Source organism: Rhinolophus sinicus, linkage group LG01 (genome assembly GCF_036562045.2).
Source record: "Rhinolophus sinicus isolate RSC01 linkage group LG01, ASM3656204v1, whole genome shotgun sequence".
Lineage (NCBI taxonomy): Eukaryota > Metazoa > Chordata > Mammalia > Chiroptera > Rhinolophidae > Rhinolophus > Rhinolophus sinicus.
The window spans coordinates 149,060,563-149,074,682 of NC_133751.1; the positions used below are offsets into that span (position 1 = coordinate 149,060,563).

The window sequence follows — 14,120 nt, forward strand, 5'->3', positions numbered from 1 at the left end:
TAAACAAAAAAACTGAAACAAACACACTTCCCACAGGAGAAGAGGAAGATTCCTTCTGTACCGAATGGAACAGCAGCTCATGGGGAAGCAGAGCCCCATGGAGGCCATAGCGGACCTGAACTTCAGCGAACCGGAAGGTTGGTGAGAACCATTTTTATGGGACTTCAAAGACCCAGGGATGTACCGTTCTTGTGTGTCAGGAATTGCTGTTTTGAGATCTAATTCTTTTTCATACTTTGAATACCTATTCTTTGCGGGTAAAAATGCCAATTAACTTTATTTCTCTGTAGTTCCTAATGATTGTCATTACTATTAAACCAGAACAGCGTATACACCATTCCATTTTATCTTACCTAGCCTTTCATTTTGCTGCACATAAAATGCATTCACAGATTCTTAGAATAAATAAGAAAACTGTCAGTCTCCCCTTCCAAAAAGTCTGTTGAAAGCTTCAAGTTCAAGATGGAAATAAAAATAAATACCAAGAACTCAATCTTATAGGCTCTATCTCATTACATACAAGTAGGATGTATATAATAGTATTTTTTATTTTTACGGTTGTAATTTGAAAGAGCTATATGATTTATTTTTCTAATCACACATCTTTGATGAGATGAAAGCTTCAATTTATTTCTTAAATTGGTTCTTTATGGTTTTTCGACAGCTTGTCTCTTTCCAAGCAATGTGTGAGTAGAAAATCAGAAACCGTTGGGTGGATTCTCTTCAGAGAATATGTGCACACAACCTCCATTAAAATTGAAGGCAATTGCAAAGGCTTTGCAGGATTGGTGCATCCTCCCCTCAAGGCCGTTTCCTTTACTGCTTTCACTGTGTCCTCTAAGCTGACTTTCCAGTTCCTGACAACTCTGCATTTTAATTCTCCGTTCTTTCCCTTTCTCTGTGTTTTGTCTCTGAGGAAATGTCCTTTAACATCTTCCTCAGGCTGCATGCCTAATTTGATATGGTACAATTTTTTCCTTTCCCTCTACTAGAAACGTTGTTACTCCTTCTGTTTGCTTTCGTATTTTCAAATGCTGTCTTTTTGTTATTGGTGGTAATATTTTTTCCTCTCTCACGTGTAACGTGCCACATAGCTTAGATTTTTTTCGAAGTTCACTTTTCCTTACTGCTTCCTAAATCCTCCCAGGTCACCAATATTTGGTATCTTCGCTTCTCCAGAGTTCTTCCACAGATTCTGTTGCCGACATGGCTTGAAGTATCCATTACTCATCTGCTCTCCTGGAGTTGCTGGTGTACATCTGGGCTGCTCTTGCACTGTTCTCTGTAATGATCTCCCACTTCTGGATTTAGATTTTTGCTGCTAAAAGCACATTTATTACACAGTAATATAAGAGCTATTTAGACTAATATACGCTCTACTAAGTAATTAGTGAGTAAAACAATGGTCTACTAGAACATACTATCAAACCTATAAATATTAACTACTAATTAATAGTTCATAACCACCTCAACTTCTTTTAGGGATTAGGTGGGATATAAATCATAAATCAATGAATAAATAAACTAGTAGATTAAATCTACTTTGAATTGTGACTTTGACAAGTTAACAAATCATTCAGAAATGATCCCCCCCCAAAAAAAAATGCATGTTTTACAAAACACAGGTAGAGGAACCTAAGATGATTTTGTGTGTGTATGAATTTCACAGGTTCTCTGCAAGTGTTTCTGAGTTTTAAATGTCCTTTTTTTCAATTGGGAATTTACCCTTTCAACCTCTTCTACACCATATTCCTTTGATGGAAGCAATCAGTAGGAAAACAGAGTGAGTCTATTGTTCACATAATAGTAAGATACTTACTAACATGTTACTATTGTGCGTATGTCAGTCAGATCAGGGAAATTAAAAATAATAACAAAAACTTCTAGTTGTACTGAAGATGTACATTTTTTAAGGCACACTAAATTTGTTTCTCAAGAGAGCAGTCGTTTTTGAGGTGATTGTTGGATTGCAAATACATATTCCTACTTAGAAAATAAATTTAAAAAGTTGAATACTTTTGCATAATTTAAGTATATTCGGCATACTGGTAGTATATTGGAACATAATAGATTTTTTTTAACCTCCCTGTAGAAACTTAACCATAGTCTTATTCATTTTAATATGACATCTTTATTCCATGGAGCACAAAGAGCGTTTAGTAATCAAGTGTTAAGTCTGCATATTATTACTAAATGTTCAAAGAATGAGAATACCTGTTCATTAATGCTCTCATTCGTAATAGATTACAAAAGTTTTGGTCCTCAAATTTTAGGCAGCATTTCACTGTTTAATTCTATCCCCCCTACCCAATTCCTCTTTCAGGTGTTTCAGTGTGGTTTTTGAATATATTTGAAATAAATGAATTTATACCAGTAAGGTCATTATTGTCTTGTGAATGATAGACATTGGGATATATTTAGGCAATAATGGATCAAAATTGTTGGTTATAAGGTCCCCCCTCCTAGTTACCTAAAATTGAAAACAACTGTCTCATTCATAAGGCCATTGAGATGACTGCCTGGAACAATACCTGGTGAGGGATTTTTCTGGCAGAGTAGGTAACTGAAACGATTGTTTAAACACTGCTTTTTCTCTCTAGGGTGATGTTCACTATTGGAGTATACAAAGCCAGTTTACCCTTTCTTCACTTTCTGCTACACTAAGTGAAATGTAAACAATTCGAAAATATTGCCAACAATGGAGGGGTAGTAGGCCTGAGTTTAGAACTAGTTTGATACAGAAATGGCACAGAAAATAGAGTAATTCTAAATTTCATTATTTGAAATTTGATTAATGAACAACTCTGAACCTTGTTTGAGAGAACCTTGGATTTTTTTGTTTTGTTTGTTTGTTTGTTTGTTTGTTTTTTTGGTTGGTGACACAATATCTGGTTAGGAATTGAGGAAACATAGTGGTGCGAAGTCATCCTTGTAGATCATGATAATACAACATAGCAGGTTGATTCTTGGGTCTCATCTCTACTGATGGAAACGTATGCTGTGACCTGGCAACAAAGCAAATGAGCATTTTGATTTATATGTTTTTATATTTGGATTTCACTGTTGTGTTTTCCCCCTGTCTTAGGATTTTTGGGGGACTTATTTTAGATATCAAAAGAAAAGCTCCATACTTCTGGAGTGACTTCAGAGATGCTCTCAGCCTGCAGTGCTTAGCATCTTTTCTATTTCTCTACTGCGCGTGTATGTCTCCTGTCATCACATTTGGAGGACTGCTGGGAGAAGCAACCGAAGGTCGTATAGTATGTATTATGCTTTTCTCTGAACTTTGAACTTCATCAGTCTTTAAGATTCATAGTTAGATAAGTGAGAATTTTGTTTTGGATTCCTTTATGAGGAGAGATTTGATGTATGGTCTAGCAGATAACTTCATATGAATTTCCTGGATGGGTAGTGAAACTGGTAATCTGGGAGTGGAATATCTCAGAACAAATAGTTCTGAGTCTCACACAAGCTTCTGAGCTCCTCCCTGGCTCCCAGGCCTAGGCTCACTTTAGGCTTTGATCTTACCTCACAAGAGCTCCATTTCCCATTTCTGTAGGCCATGCTTATGTCCATACAACTCCTCGGGAATATATGTAAACTGTTAGTAAGCAAAAGAAACATGAGGTAGGGAAGGTGGAGAGGACACATCCCCATTCACTATGGTTTATTTTCTGCTGAATGCCTGCCCCTATTTTTATCCTCCTATCCCACATCTTGTCCAAGGTTGCTAGGCTTTACATAGCAAAGGAAAAAAGAATATACCCATGGATTTTAAACATTTTCTCCCTAGTTATTATGGCTGCCTGTACAGTTTAGCTAATGGAATCATTTATATCTCTACACAGAGTGCAATCGAATCTCTCTTTGGAGCATCTATGACTGGGATAGCCTATTCTCTGTTTGGTGGACAGCCTCTTACCATATTAGGCAGTACAGGACCAGTTTTGGTGTTTGAAAAGATTTTGTTTAAATTTTGCAAGTAAGTGTTACAGACTTTTGGCCCTTAGCTCCTTTCTATTTCTCTCCTGTATTTATTCTTCTTCTAACATCACATTTGGAGGTCTGCTGGGAGAGGTGGAAATGAATGATTTGATCCAGTGTGCCATTTTTGTCTCGCCATGGAAATAGAGGAAAAGTAAAAGATTTGTATGTAATGTTTTGTAATATTTGTAAAAAAATTATATTCAGTTCTCAACACTGAGAACCCCCTTTACTTTTATCCCCTTAGACATTCCCTTTAGACAAAGTCTTGAGTTTAGGTCCTCAGGAGATGTGAAGCTTATTTACTTTCACTTCCTGAATGAGACTTATTTCCATCTGTTTAAAATGGTGGCAAGCTGTTAAATGACCTTCTTTTTCCTGTTCTTTTTCTGCTCCTAGAGAATATGGGCTGTCATACCTATCTTTAAGGGCTAGTATTGGACTTTGGACTGCAACCCTGTGTATCATACTTGTGGCCACTGATGCAAGCTCCCTTGTCTGCTATATCACCCGGTTTACTGAAGAAGCTTTTGCTTCTCTTATTTGCATCATTTTCATTTATGAAGCCCTAGAGAAGTTGTTTGAACTCAGTGAAGCATATCCAATCAACATGCATAATGATTTGGAACTGCTGACACAATACTCGTAAGTACCATTTCCCCTGTTGGCTGTGGGGCCTTTCTTTTTACAAATATTGCTATTGTTATAAGAAATATGAGGAACTTACTCAGCAGATAAAGTGCCTTAAATTGATTCATGACCTAAATCCTAGACTCTCAGAGTTGAACAGGATTTTAAAAGTAATCTAATCAGCCACTCTTCTGATACTTGAGTTCTCAATATAACAACACTGCCAAGAATGTCTTTTTTGGAGTTGTTTGTCAGGATTTCCCTATTAAGTAGACAGTGAACCAAGATCAATTTTACTCTACAGAGATTTTGTTTTTGCAAAATATATATGATTGTGGTCTTCCTTTAGAGTCTTTTCAATTTACTATAAAACAAAGAAACAGTGAAAATAAAAGATTTCAGGTTTAGAGCAATGAGGGAAAAGGACTCATTGAGTCTAAATTGTGTTAGCTTGATGTTTGAAAATATGTTAAAAACGTAAACAAAAATCACTGAATTGAAGTGTAATCTTGGTTTTGGAACTTATGACATTTCTGATGGAGGTACTCAGATACTGCCTGTTGAAGCTGATATACACTTTAGGACTGATGATGGATTGGACTTACTGCTCTTTCTAGTTTCAGTATGCCAGAGGTTTGGAATTTCTCTAAGGCTGTGTTTGCAGAGAACATTCCATTACTCCTTTCTTTGATTTAATATTAGGGTTTTTTGTTGTTGCACTTATCTGTACATTTTTATACAGCAAATATTTGTAGCCATATGTTCTTTATGAGGCAGGTCTAACCTCTGTATCAAACACCAGTGCTCTTATACACTGCTCAGATATGGTCTCGAATCCTTTGAAGATTTATCTTTTTTCATTAGAGGTTGAAATTATTGAAATTAGACCAAAATAGTGCAATGTTATAATTGTGTTCAGTTTGATGTAATGATGCAGTGTTGAAAATAACATGATTTTTAGTACTTGCTTTTTTTTTGTTCTTTAGAGATAGCTTTAAACAGTACACCTCTGTTTTTGGACAAGCAAAATCAGAGTGGAAACATAAAATAACTTTCCCAATAAAAGCAAATAGTGAGGACATTGTGAAGAGGGCTGAGAAGGGGTTGAAGGAGGTATCAGGGACACTCAGAAAGCAGGCAGATGGAAGAGCAGTTTGATTAGAATGATGGACGACGGTGATACTTGCCTTTTCACTTATCTTCCGTTGAAAAATGACCAGTGTCCCCTAATTTGGATATCCTTGGTGGGATTTATACTTATCTCTTCTTGGATTTTCAAACCTACTGCATGCTAGACACTGTGCTAGGTGCTAGGGTAATCGCAAATGACATTCTGTTCTCAGTGAGCTTTCTGTTTAATAGGGAATGGAGACAAACAGACAATGCAGTGAAACAAGTGCTCTGTTGAGGGATTGGCACAGAATGCCATGGTACCACATCAGAAAAGCACCTAACCCAGATTTGGGGTTCAGAGAAGACTTCCTGGAGGAATACCAAAAAGCCAGTAGGAGTTAGGAAGGTGTGAGAAATAGGGTAGGAGAGGGGTTCAGATGGAGGGAATGGCATAGGCCTGGATGCAAGAAATTCATTAATGCTTTGAAATATTGGTACAAACTCATATAGATAGTGATAAATAAGAAATTAGACTCAGGTTTGATGACTTTAATGTAACGTAATTTTCAGTACACTGATGAATACCAATAAGCTCTCCAAAAGAAACACTATGGAACAAGAAAAACAGGTAAAAGTGGAATTATTCTGTTTGAAGTGGTGGGTAGGCACCAGCTGTCCATCCTTCCAGCTGTTCTCTGAACCCTCAGTGGCAGCTTTTTAGGTACTTCAAACCGAGGAACACAGTTCAAAACCCTCTAGGTGAGAAAGAAAAAAGATCAGAGAAGCAAGGACTGAGCCCTAGGTAATGGTCACAGCTTGAAGGTAGAAGAATGAAAATGGTGTAACCAATAGATAAAAAATAAGAAAGAGGCATCAGAAAAGGAGAACAAAATGAATAATATCAGGCTGTACATGGCAAGGGACAAGATTATGCCAAGAAATCTTTAAAGAGATCTGGTAGGGAGATCAAACAGCATAAGGAAAAGAGATTGTTTTTAACTTTAAGGAACAGTATTTGGGTAGGGAGGGGAGGCAGGACTAGAAACCAGTTTGCAAAAAATTAAGAAGGGAGTGGGCTGTAAAGAAATAGAGAAAATATGTTTAGGCCACTTCAGTGTCAGAGAAAGTGAAAAACAGTGCCTGCTAGAGAGGGCAAAGAGATCACAGGAATGGTAATTTATGATAAAAAAGAGTTATGTGTGTTTAAAAAGGGCAGAGAGACAGATGAAAGAGAGGGATTAGAGATAATGGAGACAGAGTGGATATACATGGAATTGGACCATCTAGGACTCAAAATGTGATGGGATCAAGACAAATTGTGGGGTTTGGTAAGACAAATGCTCAGAGGATAATTTGAGAACAAAAATAGCTTGATTTGTTCATGATTCCTGCCTGTCACGGTGATCAAGAGGAGAATGGCATAGGTACTGACTTTCTTAATGTTTCCAATTTTTTTTTTCTTTCCCCAAATCCCTACTGGGTTAAGTCAAAGTTACGCTTTATCTCAGGGTGTGCATCTGAAACCTTATTATTTGAAGGCAGAGCAGGAATGTGTGTTCCATTGCCCAAGAGCCCTTTTCAACCAAAAAGAGGGAAGTAGGAGGGATGGAAAGACTGGTTCACACTGATGTGTAGTGAGGTTTTATTTCTTCTGGCCCTGAAATGGGTGTAAGAGAAACATGGAGAATAACAGCCTCCCTGGGAAATGTGGTTACTGCCCTGCCTTCTGTTTAATTTCCACAGAATGAGTCCCCAGTTTCCTATACCCTCACATTGTGTGCGAGAATCTAATCAGGCATTGCCATTATTTGCTCTTTGGAAAAGCAAAACAAATCTTTTTTGTTATGCATATAAAGCATATATTTATTAGCATACTTTTAGTCATGCATTAAAGAAAATCAATAAAAGTTATTGCTAACAATGATGGCTACTTGAATGTATTGTATAATTTTACACTTTTGCACAAAACATTTTGTTTCACAAAGTTCATATGACACTTTTGATGGTTTTCTTGTACTTGTCACTGTGACCTAATCAGTTTTAAATGTCATTATACTGATGCTCACCTAAAGTTTTATACTGATGTTGCTGGCCTTATGATTTCACAGCTTTTATGAGACAAATTCTTAGAAAATGTCAAAGCGAGGATGCTTTGCAAGCTTAACGTGACTATGCTCCTACATATTTTGCTTAGGTGTAAGATGCTAGAAAAGAGGCATCATATTTAGGATCTACATTTCAGATATTGTTCATACTTGTGCCTCCTATATTCAGATTTCCTTAAATTCATAGTTTTACAAACTGCATAACAAAATGCCTTTGATTTCTTTAACACTTTCCTAATCTTATAATGTGGTAATATGTAGACCTTATATTTGAAGCTATAAGCTTTCTTTTCATTGTGCCAAGAGCAAGTGTCAAGATAATCAATTTAGTTTCAAAAATACATACTTTACACCAGATGATCAAGCTGAATTTGACAAGTTAGCAATAAGTAATGAGTTTGTGGAAATAACTTTTTCTAGGTTGCTTTGATTTTAAGAAATGGTAAAAATAGAATAAAGCATTCTGCTTATGTAAGATGAAATGTTCCTTCAATATATTGTAATAATCTAAAGCTCTCAAAGATGGCTAGCTAAAGAAAGATTAGTGTTGTATTAACTTTTTGCAGTTGATTGGGTCAAAGTACGGAGTAGGGTCTATTACTCTAGTTTCCAATATATTAGCAGACAGAAATTTAATAATATACAGCAAGTACCAAGCTGTCAGAAAGTGTGATCTCACTACTAGTTTACCGGAAAGTTTCTCTCTCTCTCTCTCTCTCTGTCTCTCTCTGTCTCTCTCTGTCTCTCTCTGTCTCTGTCTCTCTCTGTCTCTCTGTCTCTCTGTCTCTCTGTCTCTGTCTCTCTCTCTCTCTCTCTCTTTCCCAACCCCCAGAACTCTACATAGCCCAGGACAGTGATCTGTTCTTGATAAATGTTATTAACTGACTGACTTTACACTCACAGAAGAATACTGTTTTTCTCAGCTCCTCTACTAGATTTGAACCTCCTTTAAAGTAGAGAACATGTAACAATTTTATCCCTCATAGTCCCATCGTAATGATATAGAATAGAGTAATACTTACTGCATATGTATTAACTGAACATTTTGTAAAATAATTGACATCACCTGATTGATCTTGATTGACAAGTAAAGACAAGTAAAAAGTGTTCTTTTACAGTATTTTTGAAAGTACTCTTAAAGATTTCCACTAGAAGTTTTGCATAAACTTGAGATGTTATGAGAATCTTAATGTGGGATAAAAATATGCAAACTGGATTCGTAAAACCAGTTCTGACTGAAAATTGAGACAGGGTGCCAACGTGGTGGGGAAGTCATCTAGAAGCACGAAGAGCAGCAGGACTACAACTCCAAAAGGTGATCAGAGATGTGGGGAGAAAGAAGATGAAAGGGAAATTGTCATAGCTCATTGACGTTTCAGCAGTCACTAGTCAAAATATAAAGAATAAAACTCACATTTAGAGAAACCCCTGAGTTTCAGCTTTTTAAAAAATCAGTTTTTACTGCGTATGCACTTGTCTAAATTTATCCAGAATTGCTTGCAATGTAACTTTATAATTCTATATGTATATATTTATTTGTGTAATGTATGTGTAACTCTACCAGATTAATCTTCATAATGCTAGGTTGATGACCATTAGGCAGACACACTTTTGTACCCCCTGTACTTGCGAAGTGCTTGGCACATATCATAAAATGAACATGTTTGTTCACTTTTCCATCTCTGAAAATCCTTCTTACAACTGATTATGCACATTTGTCATAGGATTTTTCTCCTTTAAAAAGCTGATATTAAAAAAGTGGATTATCTGACATCTTAGAATCAAAAGATATAATAGTAGGCACTCCATAAATGATTATTCAGTAAATAAACTTCCAGTAACCCCTCTCATTGTTGATTCTTAGTACAAACACTAGCTATCTTTGTTTTCCCTTTCTGCTTTTGGACTAAATTCTGACTTTAATGATAAAGTCTTATCTCCAGTAGCAGTAGTATCCAGGATAAGTTTATTATTTATCTGTCTTATTCTCACTGTCCCAAATGGATTATGAGCCTTTCGTGTACAAGATTAATGTCTCTTCATCTTTCTGCCTCCAGAGAGCCAGGGGTGGGTAGATACCAGTAGCCCTTTGTTCGGTGTCTTTCAATGTTATTTCTCAGATCCACCTTTAGCTACTATTTTCCTTCCCTATAACTACAGATTTGCAAACCTTAAGTAGAATTATCTTTCATACTTTCTTGTCCAATTGCTATGAAAGGGCAGACATTTACATGGACATCCAATATTAGTGGAAGAGTGCTAAGCAGGAGTTGGTGATTTCTTCTCTAAGATGCATTGAATGACCACAAGTCTTGTGGCTACATATCAAATACACAGTATTTCATTTTCTTGAGATGTGATTACCATTCTCAGAGAGAATGATTAGTAGAAGGCTAATTTTATTTCTTCCCAAAAGTTTTATTTTGATATCTAAAAGAATGAAGCACCTACAATATAATTGTTTTTTCAATTATAAATGCAGGAATTATTTTGCCCATACTTCCCAGTAAATGTTTAATACACAGATGTTGGTATGTGAAACTGAAAAAATGGTATCCCTCATCTTTGCCTTTCTGAGACACATTGGAGCATAATTTTGCTGTCATCGGTGAGGTCATCTAGCTTCTTAATATTTTTTCCAATACCTGGAATTTAAAAATGTCTTTAAAACACTGTTTCTCAATCACTGATACACATATAATTACAGAAAAGCAGACAAAGCTTAAATAGGCAATGGGATTTTTTAAATTAAGTATTCATAATAAAATATTCTTCCAAATATTCCACTGGATTTTTATATCCTGTAAACCCATTGTAAATGAAAAAGATAATGAATAATAAAAGCATAGCTATTTGACAGAACAGATAGAAATACATAGCTGTAAAAAGCTGTGAACTATTGCTCTAGCAACTATCTAGCAATTTTAGTTTCTAAATATCAATTAAAATAAGTTCACTAAAGTTTTAATTTTTGAAACTAAGGTTCTGATTCCAGAGAAAGTAACATTTTTTTCTTTAAAAATCTTTTAAAATATATCACTTTGTATTTACTGAAATCCTATGGAGCAGGTAAGATCTATTTTATATAACAAGTTAAATACTTATGACTTACCAATAATCAAACAAAGTGCAACAAGGAATAGAGCCCACTTTTCTCAATGTTATGCTCTATTAGATGGTATGATCTCATTCTACCATTCTATTTTATATGACCTGTTGGGTACATTGCCATAAATTCTTTATGAGATTAGTATAATGTCATTGTTGGCACTTTGTATATGATTTGATCGTTGTACTCAGGATATCTGCTATTCCTATTGGGAAATTTTGAGCAAATTATTCTCATTCATGTAAAATGTTTCTACATCATTCATTGTTGGATATTTTAAGTGTCACTGCTACATATTTTATAGTATTAATTATGCTAAATGAATGCTTAAGGACATTGTTAATAGCTTATTTTGGAGGAAGAAACACTTCTCTTTAGCTATGGAAATTAATATGTTAATAACTCCGAACATTATGTCTACTAGATATTTACAGAGATAGCTAAATTCAGTTAGCATATTTTTCTATTTATTAATTCAATTCTTGATAATATAAGGTGTTCAGCTTATGCACTTTATGTTTATTATTTAACAAACAGGGAAACATCAAATGAAGAAGTATGTACGCTGTTCAATTTTTATATACCATTCAAAAATACCTGTATTTATAAATAGTCTCTCCGCAAGACTGTTCAAATATCATGTGAAAGGAAACAAAATATGTTCTATAAATGAGTGCTCATTGCTAGTCTCAGTGAAGTTTGTGTCCAGGCCAGTTCTGCTGCTTCTACTCACTCCACAGTGTTGCTCATCTCTTCATTACATAGGTACCTTGTGTCTTCACAGTCTATCAGAACTTTCCTTAAAGATTGTTACTAGGAGGCTAATTTTACTTCTTCCAAAAATTTTTCATTTTGATATTTAAAAGAATGGAGTACCCATGGTAGAGTTTTTTTTTTCCCAATTATAAAAGCAGATTTTAGGGATAGGAGGGATTGCCCTATTCACTGTGAAGTCATATCACATGGTGCTATGGGTTGGATTGTATTCCCCCAACATTTGTATGTATAAGCCGTACTCCTCAGTGTACCTCGGAATGTGATTATATTTGGAGATAAGGCCTTTAAAGAGGTGACTATGGTTAAATGGGGTCATATGGGTGGGTCCTAATACAATCTGACTGGTATCCTTGTAAGAAGTAGAAATTTGGACTCGTACAGAGACAGCAGGATATGCACACACATTGAAAGGACCTTGTGAGGACACGAGAGAGTGGCCATCTACAAGCCTAGGAGAGGCCTCCGGAAATCAACCCCATCTGCACTTTGACCTCAGACTTCCAGCCTTCAGACTATGACAAAATAAATTTCTGTTGTTTAAGCCACCCAGTCTGTGGCATTTTGGCATAGCAGCCCTAGCCAATAATACACTGAGCAAATGCTTTTCGTTTAGTCCTATTTATGTTTGGAATTGTAAGAGCAAATTCTCTCAAGTCTTTCCCCCTGTTAATGGCAATCCCATCCTTCCAGCTGTTCAGATGAAAAAAAAACAAACAAACATGGATTTATTCTTGACTACTCTCTCATACACCCAGACTTCACAACAAATCTAATGGCTCTCTATATAGAATTTAAGCACTACTTACCGCCCTCTCTACCGCCATAATTCCTTGTCTAGATAATTAGAGTCACCTTCCAACTACTGTCCTTGATTTTATACTTGCTCTCCCACAGACTGTTCTCTATGAAGCAGCCAAAATTACTCTCTTAAAACCCAAGTCAGATCTTGTCACGCTGCTTCTCAAAGCCCACTGATGGCTGACCAGTTACCTTCAAGGTGTGAGGTGATCTGTTTCCCAGTGCCTCTCCTGTCTCTCCCCCTACTTCAGCCCTCTGCTCTACCACCCTGATGTCCTCGCTCTTCCTTAAACACACTCGTCATGATTCTGCCTCTCAGCCTCCACACATGCTATTCTTTTCTCCTGGAAGGCCCTTCTCCAGGTATCCATGTGGCTTATTCCTTTATTTCTTTCAAAAGCATCTACTTGAAGTGATTCTATCTAAAATGTCTATCTAAAATTTCAACTCCTTCTCTCTCTCTCCCTTTCCTATCTAAAATATTACATAATTTATCCTTTTTAAAGTAAGATGTATTGAAGTGTCATTTACATACAACAAAATATACCCCTTTTAAGTATACCCCCTTTCAAGTGTACACTTAAATGAGTTTTGACAAATGAATAACATCACTGAAATATGGAATGGTTCCCAACACATTTCCTAATGCCCCTTTGTAGTCCGTCTCTCACTCCAACCTTAACCTCTGACGATCACTACTATGATTTCTGTCTCAAAAGTTTTGCCTTTTTTAGAATTTCACATGAGTGGAATTATAGAGTATGTAGCCTTTTGTGCCTGGCTTCTTTCATTTATCATTTTGCTTTTGAGATTTACTCATTTTGCTGCATGTATCCATTTGTTCCTTTTTTATGCTGTATAGTATTCCATGGTATGGATGTACCACAAATTGTCTGTCCAATCACAGATTGGTAGATGTGGGTTGTTTCTACTTTGGCGCTAAATAAAGACCTGCATGTGCTGGTCTTTATTTAGACTGTTTCCATGTTCTCTTGGGTAAATACCTAGAAACAGGATTGCTTGGTTATGTGTCAAGTGTATATTTTAACTTTATGAGAAACGGCCAACGTGCTTGTACCATTTCACATTCACACCAGCAGTGAATGAGTGTTCCTGTGCTCTGCACCTGCACCAGCACCGAGCATCGTGCTTATGTTCAGTGGTACCTCTACCTATCAGTTAATTTATTATCTGTTACCCTTCTAGAGTAAATGGTTCATAAGGGGAGGGGATTTAATCTGCTTTGATCACTGCTTCCCAGGGTGCAGATCAGTTCCTGGTACAAAATAGATGTTCAATGACTATTTGTTGCATAAATGAATGACTATCACCTTTACTTAGAGTTGAAAAATAAACTGAGGCTCAGAAAGATTTATAGCTTGCCCATATGGGAGAACTTGGGCTAACATCTAAGACATCTAACACTTAGTTGGACACTTTTGACAATGTACTAAATTCTAGGCCATTGATTTGCCCAGAGTAATTTTTATGATTAATATTTAGAATATAGGAGAGTTTAGATAAATTATTGTTTTGTTTAAGTCTCTTAGATATTATCTTCAAGCTGTTTTGAATTACTAACAGGAAATAGATATAAAAACAGA

The 14,120-nt window shown here is 36.0% G+C and overlaps 1 protein-coding gene across 16 annotated transcripts in view; it reads left to right on the forward strand.

Moving 5' to 3' along the window:
• The window catches only part of SLC4A10 (solute carrier family 4 member 10), a 255,985-nt gene that overhangs the window by 183,621 nt on the left and 58,244 nt on the right, over positions 1-14,120 (forward strand). For all 16 annotated transcript variants that reach the window (XM_074337110.1, XM_074337115.1, XM_074337114.1 and 13 more), the window contains 4 exons: positions 37-137; positions 3,086-3,260; positions 3,849-3,982; positions 4,384-4,629. In XM_074337110.1, coding sequence (XP_074193211.1) covers positions 37-137; positions 3,086-3,260; positions 3,849-3,982; positions 4,384-4,629 — 656 coding nt within the window. The remainder of the gene's footprint in view (positions 1-36; positions 138-3,085; positions 3,261-3,848; positions 3,983-4,383; positions 4,630-14,120) is intronic.